At 52.5% G+C, this 16,068-nt stretch overlaps 8 protein-coding genes across 8 annotated transcripts; 3 read left to right on the forward strand and 5 right to left on the reverse strand.

Annotated features, from left to right (window-relative positions):
- Positions 1–192: 192 nt before the first annotated feature.
- Positions 193–3,075, reverse strand: BO95DRAFT_365986 (putative nucleosome remodeling complex ATPase subunit (Snf2h); the record flags this gene model as incomplete). The annotated part of the gene is made up of 5 exons (XM_025582724.1): positions 193–582; positions 631–1,626; positions 1,677–2,124; positions 2,181–2,711; positions 2,765–3,075. 5 exons carry the CDS (start codon positions 3,073–3,075, stop codon positions 193–195), a joined length of 2,676 nt encoding a protein of 891 aa, XP_025441019.1.
- A 1,259-nt stretch (positions 3,076–4,334) lies between these two features.
- On the forward strand, positions 4,335–5,278 carry BO95DRAFT_464987 (RNase P/RNase MRP complex subunit; the record flags this gene model as incomplete). The annotated part of the gene is made up of 2 exons (XM_025589103.1): positions 4,335–4,974; positions 5,049–5,278. 2 exons carry the CDS (start codon positions 4,335–4,337, stop codon positions 5,276–5,278), a joined length of 870 nt encoding a protein of 289 aa, XP_025441020.1.
- A 995-nt stretch (positions 5,279–6,273) lies between these two features.
- Positions 6,274–7,269, reverse strand: BO95DRAFT_365896 (tRNA splicing endonuclease subunit SEN34; the record flags this gene model as incomplete). Its single annotated transcript, XM_025582719.1, has 2 exons — positions 6,274–6,777; positions 6,829–7,269. 2 exons carry the CDS (start codon positions 7,267–7,269, stop codon positions 6,274–6,276), a joined length of 945 nt encoding a protein of 314 aa, XP_025441021.1.
- Positions 7,270–7,753: 484 nt separating this feature from the next.
- BO95DRAFT_515536 (uncharacterized protein) lies at positions 7,754–8,609 on the forward strand. The gene is made up of 2 exons (XM_025591761.1): positions 7,754–7,871; positions 7,933–8,609. Exons 1-2 carry the CDS (start codon positions 7,814–7,816, stop codon positions 8,118–8,120), a joined length of 246 nt encoding a protein of 81 aa, XP_025441022.1. The 5' UTR covers positions 7,754–7,813; the 3' UTR covers positions 8,121–8,609.
- Positions 7,845–9,419, reverse strand: BO95DRAFT_499478 (elongator complex protein 4; the record flags this gene model as incomplete). The annotated part of the gene is made up of 2 exons (XM_025590958.1): positions 7,845–8,868; positions 8,930–9,419. 2 exons carry the CDS (start codon positions 9,417–9,419, stop codon positions 8,159–8,161), a joined length of 1,200 nt encoding a protein of 399 aa, XP_025441023.1. The 3' UTR covers positions 7,845–8,158.
- Positions 9,420–9,613: 194 nt separating this feature from the next.
- Positions 9,614–10,544, forward strand: BO95DRAFT_392021 (DNA-directed RNA polymerase core subunit RPB8). The gene is made up of 2 exons (XM_025583636.1): positions 9,614–10,102; positions 10,206–10,544. Exons 1-2 carry the CDS (start codon positions 9,771–9,773, stop codon positions 10,309–10,311), a joined length of 438 nt encoding a protein of 145 aa, XP_025441024.1. The 5' UTR covers positions 9,614–9,770; the 3' UTR covers positions 10,312–10,544.
- A 64-nt stretch (positions 10,545–10,608) lies between these two features.
- Positions 10,609–14,056, reverse strand: BO95DRAFT_515539 (thiamine pyrophosphokinase-related protein; the record flags this gene model as incomplete). The annotated part of the gene is made up of 2 exons (XM_025591762.1): positions 10,609–11,551; positions 13,875–14,056. The coding sequence occupies 2 exons, from the start codon at positions 14,054–14,056 to the stop codon at positions 10,609–10,611; spliced, it is 1,125 nt and encodes a 374-aa protein (XP_025441025.1).
- BO95DRAFT_174255 (uncharacterized protein) lies at positions 13,662–14,598 on the reverse strand. Its single transcript, XM_025580842.1, has one exon. The coding sequence runs from the start codon at positions 14,584–14,586 to the stop codon at positions 14,065–14,067; it is 522 nt and encodes a 173-aa protein (XP_025441026.1). The 5' UTR covers positions 14,587–14,598; the 3' UTR covers positions 13,662–14,064.
- Positions 14,599–16,068: the final 1,470 nt, after the last annotated feature.

The following is a 16,068-nucleotide window of genomic DNA, read 5'->3' on the forward strand; positions in this document are numbered from 1 at the left end:
GGTCTTGTGGCAGGTCGTACGGTGACTGTTTATTTAGTACCTGGTTTCATTACTGACAGGGAGTCCCAGTCGACATGTTCATGTATTTTTCTAGGGTACACTGAAGCTCTTTGTACAGAAAACCTTGATTCCATGAGAAATATCCATCCAAACTTGCTCAATGGTCTGGTGCCCTCCAGCAACAACATCTAGTCATTCCCCCCATTTCAAGCGCTTTGAGATCATGCCATCGAACTCATCGCCGGATCGCTTGCGACCGCCAATACAGCTGGGGCAGTGAATGTAGAAATAGGAGTGTGGGTGGTATCCAAGGTTTTCCAGGGCAAAGTTCCTTCCAATAAACTCGGTTTTCCCCCAATCGAGACAATCTTCGCAGAATGCGAGCGGACACCTCGCACAACAGAACAAGAGCCCACCGGCCTCAGATGCCCTTCTCTCGCAACCCGAGCAAACATGATGGGGGCAACTGAAACGGGCCTCGTTCGTGTGCGACTTCATGGAATCCGGCAGACATTCCCAGTGATATGCTCGAGGACAGGTCTGACAATCCAGAGGTTCGAACCTCTTACAGATCCCACATGTCTACTTCGGTCAGCCAGGGTCATAAAGTGTGATGGCCACTGAACTCACGATCTCGTTTGTCATGGACTTCAACGTTCCCATTCCTGGTGATTTTGGTGTCGTTGGAGAAGTGACATGCATGCGTAGATTCTCCTTCGTGACGTCGAAACCCTCAATGGAAATAACCCGCCCTTTGCCGATTCGACGTTCTGCACGGGCGAAATAGGGCGCGTCGTCTGGAAATGCCTGGAACCTAGACAGTTTCTCAACCTTCTGCCCATTAAAGATATTTGTGCGCACCCGCTCCGACACTTCCCACCAGGAAGAGGTGTTCGCGAGGTCCTTGCCCGTGTTCGAGTTAATGGTGCATCTGTCAAGAAGTGATTCAAAACTCCAGGACCTCATATCTGCCAAGCTATTCTCTTGAAGACCTTCGCAGGCAATGAGGCGCATCGGAGGCGTCTCGTCAATTCCGGTCAGGGTATAGTCATAACCGTTTCCAGCTTCGAATATGCGCTCCTCTTCAATGATCTTTGATGAAAGATATGACTTCTTGAGCAGGCGGCGGCTCATCTGCTCTTCCAAGGTACCTTTGGAGATAAGCCTGAAGATCCTTACCGGCTGCTTTTGGCCTATACGGTGCACGCGAGATTCAGCCTGTCTCATCACTTGCGGATTCCAATCTTCGTCTAAAAAGATGACCACCGAAGATCCGACCATGTTAAGCCCCTCGCCACCGGCCCGAATTGATACAAGGAAGACCATGAACTGGGGAAGGTTGTTGAAGAGATGGACGCAGAGCCTGCGCCAAGCTCGAGAGGTACTCCCGTCAAGCCTAACATATTCGAAGAAACCGCGTCTCTGCAGGATTTCCAAGAGCTCCTCGCAAAGATCAAGAGCCTTGACGAAACAAGAAAAGATGACGACCTTCTTCTTTTCGGTGAAGACGAAGTGGTGGACCAACTTGCTCAACGCAAGAAGCTTTCCTGAGCACGAGAGAAGGGAGCTAGCAGAATCATTTGAACTTTCTGGGCCGTTATTCAATAGCCAAGGATGGATGGAGCACTTCAGACGTGAGTATACTGCATGGTTGGCATGATGCAATCAATGCTTACCTTTCGCAGTTCCATGAGAACGTTATCCGAAATCTTCCATTTGCGTTTGGCGGCTGGCTTATTAAGGTCGATGTTTGGCCTGTCGATAGGCCAGCCTTCTTTGTCTGTCTCCACCGTCGACGACGGCCGCGAGACTTCGCCGAGTGCTTCGTCTAGTCCTGTCAGCACTTTCATGTACAAAGAGTGTTGCAGCTTCGAAAGCGGCACAGCGAGTGTGACAACCTGCTTGGGTGGCAGATTGATTCCGACCTGCGGAGAGTCCTTTAGACGTCGCAACATGATGAGGTTGAGAAACCCTTTGATATGATTTGAGAAGGCAGCATCAAATTTGCCTTCGTTCAGCGAAAATGCGTCCTTGAACAGCTTAGCCGACGACGGTGTGAAAACTTCGGGGAAAAGCCAGTGCAACAGCGACCACACTTCGCCCAAGTTGTTTTGAATCGGAGTACTAAACACCAGGTTTGGTGAGCATGAGAAGGTCAAGAGATGGACAATATCACTAACCCTGTGAGTATGAGCTTATATTCGGCACGAAGCTTGCCCATAGCCTGTGCCCGCTTGGAGTTGCTGTCCTTGATCCGATGGCCTTCGTCGAGCACAACATACTTCCAGATTGCCACCTTTCGGAACCAGAGGATGTCCGCCATCAACGTCTCGTAGCAGGTGATCAGCACTGTGCTTCTGACATCCTCTTTGAAGCAGCCCTCTTTGCCTTGCTTCTTTGAAAAGAGCTTCTTTACCATGACTCTTTGATCGCGTGTCCCATGAAACTTGACGGGAGTGAGGTTCGGAGTCCACTTTGTGAGTTCAGTGATCCAGGTATCCAAGACGCTCAGAGGGCAAACAACCAGAAATGGTGCAGGATTGATACAAGACGATCGTTCACTCTCCGTGACATGTTCAAAGAGCGTCAACGTCTGCAAAGTTTTGCCGAGTCCCATCTCGTCGCCTAGAATGCCACCCATTCCGTTTCGTCGAAGATACATGAGGAACGAAAGCCCCTCGAGCTGGTATGGTTTCAGGGTCGCCCGCAACCTGCAAGGTTAATCAGGGTGTGCAAGGCCCAGGTATTAAGGGTCTTTACTTACCCTCTCGGCTGAGATGTCAGTTGTTGATGCTGCTCGATAGTTGGTTGCCCATGATATTCAGAATCGCTCAGCACGTCGGGAACCCTGTCTAGGAGAGGAAAGATGAGGTCTCTCTTTGCTCGAAGGAAGTTAATTCGACGACTTTTGATGTCATCGATGACACTTGTGGGTGTACTTTTGGCAGTGAAGGTGCTCTGTTTGATACGAAATGGGAGTCCGACGAGAAGGTTTTGAAACCGCGCGGTGTACGATAGAAGCGGAGACGATTCTCGTTCTGACAGTCTGTTAGCTCGATGGTTGCTTAGCGGCATGAAGGAAGTCTGATCATACCCAGATATCGAGCTGATAGAGGGTTTGAGCTGCCAGTACTGGGTGGAGAGGTAGGGGGTGTCGATATGCATGATCTGGGACTACTGAGCGGTGTCTGAAAGTCGTCCGAGTCGAGGAGATTATCCATGTTGGTGTGAGGGGGGTGATAGGCTTTTTTATGAAGCCAGTCAGCAGGGGTGATTGGTTGATGAAAGAAATAATGTGAGGAACTGTTGCTCTGGTGACTCGATGAGGCGGTAATTTATATAGTGGTGAGTATATTACACCACTGTTGATTCCGAGTCTTCGGGGTGGGGCTTGAGACGAGTCTGAGGCAGTGTTGCTCCTAGGTATGCTAGTGTTTGGAACGATAAGGTAATTTTGGGGGGTATATTCACAGGGATACGGTGAGGAGGGGGGTTTGATGAGGGCAGGCTACGTTGAGAGTGATAGTGAATGGAGGGTGTCTGAGGTGGAGGAATAGCAGCATTGTGGTTTTGCTGTTTTTGTGAGAATGGCAAGTGAGATAGCCCAACCCATTTCATCTTCGATGGAAACTATAAGCAGATCAAAAATGTTTGGTCCAGGAGTCTACCCAATATCTAAACCATGGTAAACTGAAGCGATATCTGAGGAGGGTATACCTGGCAATGATATGTGGAGTGAGGTTTGCTCGGCTCACTGCGGGTTGCGGTAGAGTAAGATATCCTTGTCAATATGAGAGTGCTTTCAAGAGGCTGAACATAGATTAGAGTCAGTAGAACTGGTTTACGAAGAGTTCTCAATGTCCTCAAGCTTTTGATGTATACTGGCTGCATAAGAGTATACATCATGTGGGGACCAGCGAGATCAACCACCATAGCAACCAGACTTTGCGTGAAAGAGGCATATCGAAAACGTCTCCGCAACCCACAATATCCAGCAGAAGCCATGCCACAAACAAAGACTTATGTACAGTCCAGTCTCAGCGAGCATGGGAAACCGGGGACCAACAATTCGTCCACACCCGCCATCCCAAGGCACCAAGGCACCGAGGCAGCGAGCGATCTTATCAGTTCGATGACTGATAAGCCTGATCAACATTTTTCTCCAAACTACCGTCACCACCACACCTCACCACACCTCACATCGACATACAACTTCCGCTTCCACTTCCACTTCCACTTCGACCCTCGATCATCCTCCATCCACCTCCTCTTCTCATCTCCTACACTTCACCCCAAATTCAAACCCCACACCCCTCACTCCACCCGCAACAAAAATGACAACCACCCCCAAAAAACAACACATAGCGCACACCCTCCTCCTCCGCGCCCACTCCCCAGACACAGCCACCACCCTCTTCACCGAGCGCGTCAAACAGAAACCCCTCTACGTGCGCCCGACCTCCCCGACCCCGGAAGACAACCGCCACCGCCGCCGCCTCCACCGCCTCCGCCGCAAGGACTACTTCCTCCGCCACCAGAAACCCCGGCCCCTGTCCGCGCGGGAGCGCCGCGCCCACCCCGAGGTGTTCGGGGCGCCTTCTACCTCCCGTTCGCGGACGAAGCATTCCAAGACCAAGTCCAAGTCCAAGAACCAGAACCAGAATCAGCCAGAGGGTGATGGTAAGGGTGATGGTGCGAATGCAGGGGAATACAAATACGCCACCTTTAAGGGCCTGAACGCGCTGTGGGTGGAGTACATGCTCGCCGTGCTCGATTTGAAGGACCCGCGAAGCAAGACGGGGTGTGTGGTTACGCCGAGCTCGCATGGGAGTAAGCTGGTGAGCTGTGATTATCATGGGGCCGAGGTGGAGGTGGTGCGGAGTCGGTGTGCGAGTCGGGTTGGGCTGCGGGGCATTGTGGTGAGGGATGGCATGTTTGCGTTTACGGTGGTGGGGGAGGGGGATCGAGTTACGCGTGAGTTTTTTGCTTCTGGTCTGGTTTCTCTGGGGTTTGGGGGTGGGGTTTGCTAACTTTTGGTGTTTGGGTAGTGGTTCCGAAGGAACATACGGTCTTTCGGTTTGAGTTGCCTCTACCTTTCGCTTCGGGGGGGAAGGATCGGGCTGGGGCCGTGGAGGCGGTTGGGGAGAGTGAAGAGCAAGACCAAGCGCAACGGCAACAGAAGAAGCTCGTGTTCGAGTTGCATGGCAGCCAGTTCCAGAATCGGCCGGTCGATCGCGCGAATAAGAAGTTCAAGTGGAGGAATGTGGATTATGTTTGAGGTTTGGCCTTGGACTGTCCCTTGGGTTTCTGTCCTGGGGGCTTGGATTTATGGGGTTATTGGTGGTGCTCGGGGTATAAGGATCAGGATTGTATGCCTGTGCAGTGTGGCTGCGGTTGCTGGGAGATGCTGGAGCATTGAGGCAGGGCGGGCTTGCTGCTGGCTTACTCGTTGATTCTTGGCTGTGGAAGAAGCATGGCTACAGAGATTGTGCCCACGAGCTAGCTTCGGCGTCTCCGTGCAGCGGTGAACTCGACAGAGGGAGGTCTCGAGCTTCTGCAGTCAAACCCCGGCTGCAGGCACTGCGCCCCGCCAACTAGGCTGGCGTAGAAGTGCTGGCTGGCTTCACGCGACAAGGCACTCCAGTGCAATACCTTACATTGGGCTATACTCCGACGAGGCTCAAGGACCCTTGACAATGCACGTTGCACACGCACGTTGCACACGCGCGTGCGCAAAGGTCTACGGAAGTCGGTCTTGTTGAATAGATCAATCAACACCAGAATCTATCTTCGCATCATATATGAATTCGTTAATTCATGTTCATGGTAGCTCACATCAAGCACTATCTTTGGTCGAGCATGGCCTGTCTCTCGGCCGACTCAGCTCAATCTCAATTCAGCCAGACGCACCTCAGCCAGACACCTAAGCACCCCAGATGGGGCAAACGGGACGGCTCTTAGCTGCGCAGGATCAACCCGCAGACGACAAACCCAGCCGCCCTAACGGCATAGCAAAACAGCCCCTATGCATTTCTGCTAGGCTGCGTTCCCGCTGCACCGCATCTCTCTACCCACGAAAGAAGTCCATCACCTATCACCAGGAGGATTAATCAACTCGAGACAGACAACGGCGCAGCGCAGCACAAGCTCGAGCCTAACCCCATTCCTCACAAGAAACAGGCGCATGCAACCAAACCACCATAAGCATCCACATCAATAGATATCAGTTTCGAACCGTAAACCCTCCACAATATCAACACCAGTACCAAGAGTTCACATCCCAGCCCACTCCACACTGAACGTCCGTACACTCCCCGCATCCCCCAGACCAGACTCATCCGCCGCCCCGCCGATCAGAAACCCCTTCTTGACGCCCGTGCCCAGCCGTCCGCCGGCCACGACCGCCATCAGATCCAGCTCCTCGTCCCAGTCGGCCCCGACCACCAGGAAGTGCGAGTGGAACCGCAGCGGGTCGCCGGGGTACGCCAGGTACTGGCACCCGAAGCGCAGGCCGGGCGAGAGGTAGTACCCCTCTGCGTGGAGGTGGGCGAACAGCGGGTAGGAGGGGGGCACGGTGGGCGGGGGGAGCACGGTTGAGGAGGAGGGTGAGGGTGTGTACGGGAGTGGTGGGTGGGAGGTGGCGGGGGTGATGCCCATTGTTGTGCCGTAGGGGGCGATGGTGGTGGTTGTGGGCGTGGATGTGGATGGTATCGAGGTGGTGGTGGCAGCCATTAGGGTATCTTCAGCTGGAGCTGGAGCAGTATCTGGGGCTGCGGGCTCATCGCTCCCTGTAGCAGCACTATTATCCTCACCCTCACCCTCGCCCACGGCGGCGGCAGCAGCAGCAGCAGCAGCAGCCTTCTTCTTAGCGGCCGTCTTCTTCGCTTCTACCCGCTTCAGCGCCTCCTCGCGCTGCTGCTCTTTGCGGTTGGTCTGCAGCCGCATGGCGTGGGCGCCCTGGGATTCTAGCTCGCGGCGATACTTCTGGCGGTCGGCCTCGCGGAGGGCGCGCATGCCCTCGCGCTGGGCTTTTACCTCGTCTACAATGCATGCTACACCGTTGTCCACCAGCAGCCGCGCCTCCTCGGGCATCAGCTTCAGCGGCAACCCCAGAAACACATTCTGCTGGGGGATCTGCGGCAGGGTGCCGGTGAGCACGCCGCAGATGTGGTGCTCGCGTCTCAGATACGTGACGGCATCAATGGAGAAGAGAAAGTAGCTACCCGCGATATACGAGATCGGGACGGGGAGGGGAGGGTCTGATTCCATTGGGAAGGTAAAAAATTTATTTTGGAAGTAAATCTCTGTTGTAACTAAGGCGCTGTTAGCTCGAAGACTCAAGGAGTGATGCAGAGGATCAACAGCGGGATAGGCATTGCAAATCATTTTCAATACGTTTCTCAATCACATATGCTCGTTAAATGAGATTATTGTGAGCTTCAGGGGATTGACAGATTATAGTAGTTCATATAATCATGCAAAGGGGGGATAGAAAAAAAAACAAAGTGAGGCTTACCATCTACTCAGAACGCATAAGCATCCTATGCGTTGGCAGTACAAAGACTGCGAAAGTGTTGCAGAGACCGTGTTGTTCTCTGGCGGAAAGAGCAAGAATTGAGGAAAAAATATTTAGTGGGATGGAAGCTCTTAAAGAAGCTGCCCCAATGGAGACCTTTCCTCTTACGGTTAGCCGACCATATGTGATTAGTAACGAGCACGGGCCACCATACACTGGGCACCTTGCCGATGGATGCTCTTCCGCGACCAGGAGATGTGATTGATTGTCGAACGACGAGGATCATTAGGCGTCAAAATGAGCTTCTTGTTGCTTCTATTCTTCGTTTTTTTCACTCCCCTCCTGTTGCTTCTAGGTATGTCCACTTTCACCACTTCTCTGCTGCATCAGAATTATTTGTTAACGGGGCCGTAAAGCATGGCTGGGTCTTTCGTCCTGCATGAGGAACCGCCGCCTGCGATCGTATTTCGCAGCCTCGCCCGCCGGACCGGGCATCGACTCGTACGGTAGACACTATCTCCGCACAATGGTCAACACCGGGCCCGCCATGTCCGAGCAGATCGAGCTGGACGATATGATGCGAGGATCGGAACACGAGGAATGATCGCGAAGACGTCTGCATTCAAACAAACACCGAACACTTCAGAACTCTAGATCCGCTTTCTTCGGCATGTTTCCGGAAACCGCGCCGTCCTGGCCCTCCTTGTCGCCTTCGGCGGGGGGGAGACTGAAGGGCTTGATCTCGAACCTCCGCCGACTCAATGTGAAGGCCCAGTCCTGGCCGACGTTCTGGTCACTCCCGCCACCACGCTCGTGCAGGACTGGTAGCCGATGAGTCTTCAACATTCCTTGGGGAGGCTCCTCGTGGGACGTGGCTGCGCCGGAGGTGGCGAGCGCGTCGGCAGAGTGAGGGAAGGGACACAGCTCGATGACTCCGTCGCTGATGAGTTCCATCCATCGGACGAGGCCTGACGCGCGAGGGAACAGAGACAAGGGGATTGTGATCATCGCCGTGGCTCGAACCCCGGGCGTGTTGAGCAGTGCTCGGAGGGAGTGGAGGAACGGCAAAACGCTATCAGGTTGGCTCGATTCGAACGGGTATATCGTGGGGTTCAGGAGAGATGGGATGACGATGCGATGGACAGTGTTTGGGGGGCTCGAAGCGATCGCAGCATCAAGGCGTTTGTGAATGGTCGTGAACAAGGGTTCTTTCGACGGGGTGAGCGGGATGTAGTTGAGATTGGTGATGGAGGGGTGTGTGAGTCGTTTGGTCAAATCGAAGGCGTGACAGAACGCAGGTCGCTTGTCCGGACTTCCGTCTGCAGTCGGCTGACTCTGGTCCCCGGAAGTAGCTGTAGGCACTATCAATTGTCAATGCGCCTCATTCACAGCCATGGACATATATCGAATTACCTCTTGACCCTGCAATTCCTGCTCCAAATTCCCCCAGGCGCTCGTACCTCCAAGCGATCTTCATGCGCTCGCCCTTGCGCTTGTCTTGCTTATCATCGACAGCATCAGCTGGCCCAATAAGCCCCGGAAGACTTCTTCCCCACTGCTCCGGCATCCCGACGACATGGACTCTGTGGTCCTGCACCACGCCCTCAGCTGCGTAGTATCGTAGCAAAGCTCCCGCAAAGTCCGTCGTCCCGTTCTCTTCCACTAGCAACGTCTTCCCAATAGGAAGCCCACCATGTCCAGCAAGTATGTTATCAAGCGACGGTGTTCCCGTCGACGTCGTCGGTCGCCCATCGTCGGGGGAGGGGCGAACGCCCGGTGTGGTTTCTGGAGCAGCAGCAGCAGCAGCAGTGGACGTCGCTTGCTGCAGCCCGGCAGAGGCATTGACGGACGCAGTCCGATCGCCTCCAGTCGACAATCCAATATTCCTCTTTCGAAAAGACATTACTGAGGGTGTTGTTGTGGTAAATGCAACTCAGCTGAAGCGCGCACGAAATTGTTTCCTCAAGCTTTGAGATGCTGCGGGGCAATGCACGGAAAGGTACTGTAAAAGCGGCGGCGGCGGCGGCGGCGAGGACGACGGCGGCACTAAAAGTTCTACTACCAAAAAAGCTGTCCGTCGGGTTTCTCCCGCGCGAACTCCTCACTTTCTTTCTCTCTGGATCTTTCCATCCTCCACGCGCGCGCGCTCGCTTTGTCCATTCATCGACCAGCTTCTACACACCTTTGACACCAACGACCAAGGTCGCAATTCCCTACTCGAAGAAAACTCGGCGTGCAACGAAACCTGCCCACCATGTCCGACCCGTTACTCTTCGAGGACACCTTCACCATCACGGCGATCAACCAGCAGAAATATGACCGCGTGTCGCGCCTGACCTGCACCTCCTCGGACAACTTCACGACCTTCACGCTCGACGTCAACACCGAGCTGTACCCCTGCGTCGTGGGCGAGTCCCTCAACATGGCGCTGGCGTCGACTCTGTCGCTGGATGGCAAGGACGACTCCGGGGCCAAGGCGGGCTGGAAGGAGGTCGGCATGGGCGAGCAGACCCTGGCCAACGACTACGATTACGTCTGCCACGGCAAGGTCTACCGGTTCGAGGAAGGCTCGACTTCGGGAAACATGTAAGTTCTTTGTGTTTTTTTTTGGGAATTGGGATCTTTTATATCGACATCTCATGGAAGTTGTGACTGTGACTAACCTCGGATCTTTTTCTCTTCTCTCCAGGGCTGTCTTCATCTCCTTTGGCGGATTGTTGCTCTACCTCGAGGGCCCCTACAAGAAGCTGGCACCCCTGCGGATCGACTATGTCTATCTTCTTCTTAAGAAATAAGGACAGCAAAGGACGAGAATCGTCTTTGACGTTTGTTTTTCTGATTCCCTAGGCTACTATGGGTTGTAGAAGCGCTCGAAGTCCGATTAGTATTTGGGAAAGCGACCAAAAAAAAGTCTGATTGCATTTGATTGGGGTCCTTCGATTGCAGCGCCGGCGTTCGATTGGTGAAATTTGGGTATAATTGAAATAGAGAACCACTAAATTCTATGACATGATGTGTACATTCCCTGCTGCTGCTGCTGCTGCTTCTTCGCTCTCATACATGCCTTTATCAGTCCCGCCTCCTCTTTCCTTCTAGTTCGTCGCATGCGAGGCAGTGGGAAACTCCAAGCGCCGGTGTATCCGGGCCAGGATCTCCAAGAAATCCGGCTCGTTCTCGGCGGTTAGGATGCCGTGGCGGATGAAGAAATCGATCAAGACGACCGCGCAGTTGGGCTTGAACTCGCCGCGCGCGAGGGCCGCCTGAGTCTCGTCGACCGAGAGTAGATGGAACTGCTCGACCTCGGAGTCGCCAGGCTGCAGCACCACGTCCGCGCCGACCCGCACGTCGTAGATGTACTCGACCTCGGGCTGCAGCAGGTCGGTCTCGCCGCCGGCCTTGGAGCTCCGGACGTAGAAGTAGGTGACGCAGCCGGCGGCGCGCGCGTTCGCGCGCGTCACGGCCTCCGGCAGCGAGGCCTCCTCGCTCGCCTCGCGCACGAGGCACTCGAACGGCCGCTCGTGGGAGCTCATCCCGCCCGCCACGGAGTTGTCCAGCATCCCCGGGTAGGTCTGCTTCGTGCGCGAGCGCCGCGGCACCCAGATCCGCAGCCCCCGGCCGTCGTCGTCGCTGTCGTCCTCGACGTAGCACGTGGCGTGGATGCCGTACGAGACCACCCCGAAGAGCGGGGTGGCCGACCGCTCCATCTCCAGCAGGAACTCGCCCCCCGGCCCGTAGATCGGGTACAGCTCGTCGCGCCAGCCGCGCAGGATCTCGAACGTGCCTTGCTCCACCGCCGCGGCGAGCGTCTGCGCGACTTGCCGGCTGCGCTGCGCCGGGGTTGCATCGGCGCCGGTCACGAGGGTGACGGTCCGCGTCGTGGAGTTGACCGCCCAGAACTCGGCCGGCCAGGGGAAGCGCTGCACCACGCTGTTGAGGATGTAGCCCAGCACGGCGTCGCAGCCGCTGACTTTGAAGACGTGGTAGTTCTCCAGGTGCGCGGTGTAGAATGCGGGGTCATCCTGGTAGTACGGGAATCTACCGTGGTGGGATCATGGGTAAGTAAGCATTCCGATGGACAGTGAAGGGGGAGGGGTCGGAGGGGCAAGGCAATTACCGGTCGCATTCTTTGACCAGCTCGAGATTGGACTTGCCCATTTTGGCTTGATGGTAGATCTGTGAATGGACTGGGTGGTATACAAAAATGCAGAGAAAACAGTCTATGCTTGAGTCATGCTGTTATAAGGTTACTTTGCGGAAGGATATAGTGGCCGGCCCCTCTGCAAAAACAAATCTGCCGGCAGAATAATCAAAATTGAGAAGGCGAAGGTAACACTGTAACAGTATACCCCTCGTCTATTCAGCTAATACCTTACCTAAGAAGATATTTAAATGAACAAATAGTAAGTGGTATTAATAGAGTTTTGTATCGCTCGTCCAGTAGTCAAGAATTAAAGAATAAGTGCAAGATAATTTAAACTAGCAATCAGTAACTTACTAGTAGCTTTATGAGAAACTCCAGATCTAGACTTTCTTTAGCTTTCCTATTGGAGGAAGCCTAGTATTTCTGTTTATTAAACTTAAACTATTATTCTACTGTGGGCCATAAAGTCCTGCTACAACGTACTGGTACTATGCGTACCAGTATAAAGCACTATAGAATCATATTACCTGTTCATAACCGATGTAGTCAAGTTATATCAGGGTAGATGATTCTACATACTGTATTACTTGGATATTGTATAGGATGTTGTCTGCACAAGTGATGCTGATAAAAACTGTTTGATCAAGAATTTCCATCAGAACTATGGGCCCTCAAATCATTATCCGGAGGGCTTCTCTGGGCTTCTGATTGACAGTATGGATGTCATTATTCTAATAAGATATATTAGTATACTTGACTACTTGTTACTAAGCCAACCGGCAGTATAGGCGTAGATCTCACGGTACTAAACAGACTACAATTCCGGTTACTCGAGAGCATTGTTAGCCTAGACTGAAGCAGTTAGAGAGTGGGTTCTTTGATAGAAATACATCAGCTGTGAGACTGAAGTTGTCTCAGGTTCAGTGCAGAACAAAAGATTTTATTTTGGCATGTTGCAATGATCCTCCTGAACCACACGCGCAAAGTGGATAACTACTTTTGTAGCACTACGCTTACTTGTCGACGTTAGTTATTGCTAGTACATACCACCGAGAATAGCGTCTAGGAATGTGAATCCGGCTTGGATTTCAGGTGACTGGTTAGGGGAAATTAGGGACTATTATTTATACCAGGTCGGCACCCTTCCTTCTGACTTTGCTTCTTACTTCAGTAACTAAGAGCGCCTTTGAAGTTGCCCAATGCAGGCATGTTCTAGGTGGGAAGACAGCTTGTTTATAATATTGTTTTTTTTTCTTTGTTTCTAGGCGAAAAGGTTGTTATGTCTTTATAGTTAGTATATAAAAAGAAGGTCATAAGGTCCAAGGACACCTCCATCGAACCTTGTTTTTAAGGGGAGTCTGGCAAGCACTAGACCCAGAGTATCTCAGTGAAATAGCCGTCAGGGCTTGGGCATATGACGATGGCAGACACACTGGTTTGCCGTTTCTACCGGGTGCAGAGGTAATGCAGGGCAACTTTCCATATGGAGTACTCGTAGCACGGTGAGACATGAGGGCGATGATCAAGTTGGTTTAAATCTTCGCCTGCTTGCAGACAGTTGAAGTAAAGTTGCAATCACACTTGTATTGATTTCTACAGAGTTGCATAAAGAGGGGACGGAGGCTCTTATATTATTTGCAAAGAAGATTACGTTATATCATCGAAGAAACTCGATGCCACGGGAACCCATAGTGTGTCCTAATAGGTCTGTCCTGCGCAGCTCTCCTTTTACGCTGCACATCCCGCTAGAAGACCAGTGCAGCCACTACAGCATCGCGGAATGTGGACATGCCATTACTCCTGGGATGAAAAGTTTTGATCTGTTTCACCGGCACCCATAAACTGATATCCTGGCTGGAATAATTCTTGTCGGAGATGTCGAGCTGAGCCTGGGCAAAGATCTAGGCCTCTTGACCCCCTGGATCGCCCGCAATCCGGAGGGCAGACCGGCACATGGCTACTGCGTAAGGATCAGGGTCAGTACCCAAGGTGGTGTTGCAGGTGGCCGCGTCGGGGAGAGTGAGCCCATCCGCAATGATGGTCGCCACCTCGGCAGCGATCTCGGCAGAAGTGGTTTATGCAAATGTCATTCAGACACCAATTAGTGGCCTATCTTGTGGCAAACTGCAGCGGCGATAGAGAGAAGAAAGACGAAGAGCTTATTGTCTCTTGACTGTCGATTATAACGTCCTTCCAATTGCTGAGGAAGTGAAGTACGTCGCATCGCGGCTGGAGTCGGGTTCTCTGACACCATCCTCGCAGAACCTGTGTCCCTCGAAGTAAGGTTCGACATCGACATACACGACGCCGGCACTCCCCAAGACAGTGCTAGCCTCACTGATTGCGGCTGATTTTACCGAGTTGATCTGTTGCACCAAACCGTTCATCTCCGTCCTCATGGCGGTGGTCAAGTACACGATGCGTGGGTCCCAGGCGCCATTGTACTTACCCCACAAAAAGTGGAAAGAAAAATAATCGCAGGTGGTAGTCTCGTCGTTGAAGAAACGAGGATATCCCGGTGACATAAAGCCGGAAGTCGGCGTTGGCCGCCTTGTTCATGATGCTCAGGTGTGCCGTTCCTGCCCTGGTATGACGCACAGGCCTTTGTTATGGCAGGTGATTTGCAGCTTATACGGTCCGCCATTTGACTGCATGGCTTCTTAAAAGACCTTGCGAGCACGTTGGCGGCGTCCGCTGTGAACGTGCTGGACCGCACACTAGCAGGAAAGAAGGCTTCGTAGTATGGGCTGGACTGGAAATCGGATGCAGCAAAGGAAGCCAGAGAGATCGTATTGGTCATCTCAAGCTCGATTGTAGACTTTTGGGCGGCACTGCATGAATTGTCAGGGTAACTGGAACACTGCGCGTGCACAGGCAGTATCAGGACAGTATCCACGCTTGCAGGACCATCTGCACAAGTCGGAGTCATGGCCAATCAAAGAGACCCCGGTATCGTTTACAATGGAGGGTCCCGTTTCAGTGCAGAAATAGTGGTTCTCGGGGCAAAACCCAAAATTGCAGGCATGGCTGCAGAGCCCGGAGAAACTGCCGTTGCCTATGCCAGACACACACGCTAAAAGTATAAAAGCGTGACACTGGGTAGATATTGAGACTGTACACTTTTTGGGCAGTATTCGCTAAGGCAGAACCCGAGGTTGCATGCGAAAGTGCAGAGGCCAGACCAATTTGCATCCCCATTGGCAGGATATCCCACCTCTCCTGTTGCATTGGGCAAATTGATCAACACGCTTGGATTAGTACAAACAGAGGCTCCAACTAGACACTAGTAATCAGTCAGTTTCAATACACAAGACGGTGGCATGGCACCAAGATCACGTACGTACCCTCGAGAGCATGTGAAGCGGCAAAGCTCGTCAAAGTCACCAACACTGTAGTCAGCTGTGCAGATCATCTGACTGAGATGAAAGCAGCATATTCCTCCGTCACTTCAATATTTTCACACTAACAGCCACATAGCTATTCCAGTCGGTGAGATCATTGACGCAATTATCCGCCGATATGCTTTGTACTGGAGTTAGAGTGAGGAAAGTGGTAGCGTCACGTACAAGTTCAATTGTGACTCTCTGCGCATGCTTCAAAGGGACACTTCCATGATAGAGACAGACCAACACCCCCGGATCCCTCCGGGAAAGGGGGTAAGAAGTCCCAGTCAGCTTCGATCACATCCGTCGATGCATTATAATGTATGATTACTTCTGCTTGTGAGGCAAGCAGCACGATAAAGAACACACGGTCCTGCGCAACCTCATCAGGCAGAAATTCCTCTTGCAACTGCGAAGCAGCATTTCCAGTAGTTCACTGGCCATTCGCAATCATCTGATAGCGAGGTGCGGAACCACGCTACGATCTTCTCTTCACTAACAGAACTTCGACCATTAATTTATATGTGTTAATCATATATGGAAGGACTTTCCTCCAGCCATCGTGCCGCATATTCACAACATAGTTGTAGGGAGCTCGGCCCACTGCGAAGGCGCCGTAGGAGCCATTATCGAGTGGGCCAATATAATGAGACTCAGCATAGTCATTCCAGCTAATGATCTCAAAGGTGCCTTGCCCCAGACCGCGAAGTCAGTAGACACAAGGACATGCGATGACCATATCTCCGTGCAAAGAAAAAGACAACAGTGCTTTTCAAAATAAGTTTGTTGACTGACCCCCGGGGTCGATTATGGTGAGGTCAGCAAAGCTCAAATATAAATTAACACAGAGATGGAGGACCCCCCCCGGCCCCTTCAATATAATGCCACTGCAGCACGTTCGTTGTACGGTAAAAAGAAAATGGCCTTTCACGTCGCAAGAGCGCTCGCGAGTACGGCCAAAAGATAAACATTTGAAATCCGCAAGTACATGCTTGGTGTATTACGGAGAGTTTACTTTGAGAGAAATC

The sequence above is a fragment of the Aspergillus brunneoviolaceus genome, assembly GCF_003184695.1.
Source record: "Aspergillus brunneoviolaceus CBS 621.78 unplaced genomic scaffold BO95scaffold_44, whole genome shotgun sequence".
Classification (NCBI taxonomy): Eukaryota; Fungi; Ascomycota; class Eurotiomycetes; order Eurotiales; family Aspergillaceae; genus Aspergillus; species Aspergillus brunneoviolaceus.

Bases quoted from the DNA above. Each gene is read 5' to 3' on its own strand.
- BO95DRAFT_392021 (XM_025583636.1), top strand. From the start codon at position 9,771: ATGTCCGACCCGTTACTCTTCGAGGACACCTTCACCATCACGGCGATC. The intron at 10,103-10,205 runs GTAAGTTCTTTG...TCTTCTCTCCAG, and splicing joins GGCTCGACTTCGGGAAACAT to GGCTGTCTTCATCTCCTTTG.
- BO95DRAFT_515536 (XM_025591761.1), top strand. From the start codon at position 7,814: ATGAGCTTCTTGTTGCTTCTATTCTTCGTTTTTTTCACTCCCCTCCTG. The intron at 7,872-7,932 runs GTATGTCCACTT...GGGGCCGTAAAG, and splicing joins TCCCCTCCTGTTGCTTCTAG to CATGGCTGGGTCTTTCGTCC.
- BO95DRAFT_174255 (XM_025580842.1), bottom strand. From the start codon at position 14,586: ATGACTCCGACTTGTGCAGATGGTCCTGCAAGCGTGGATACTGTCCTG.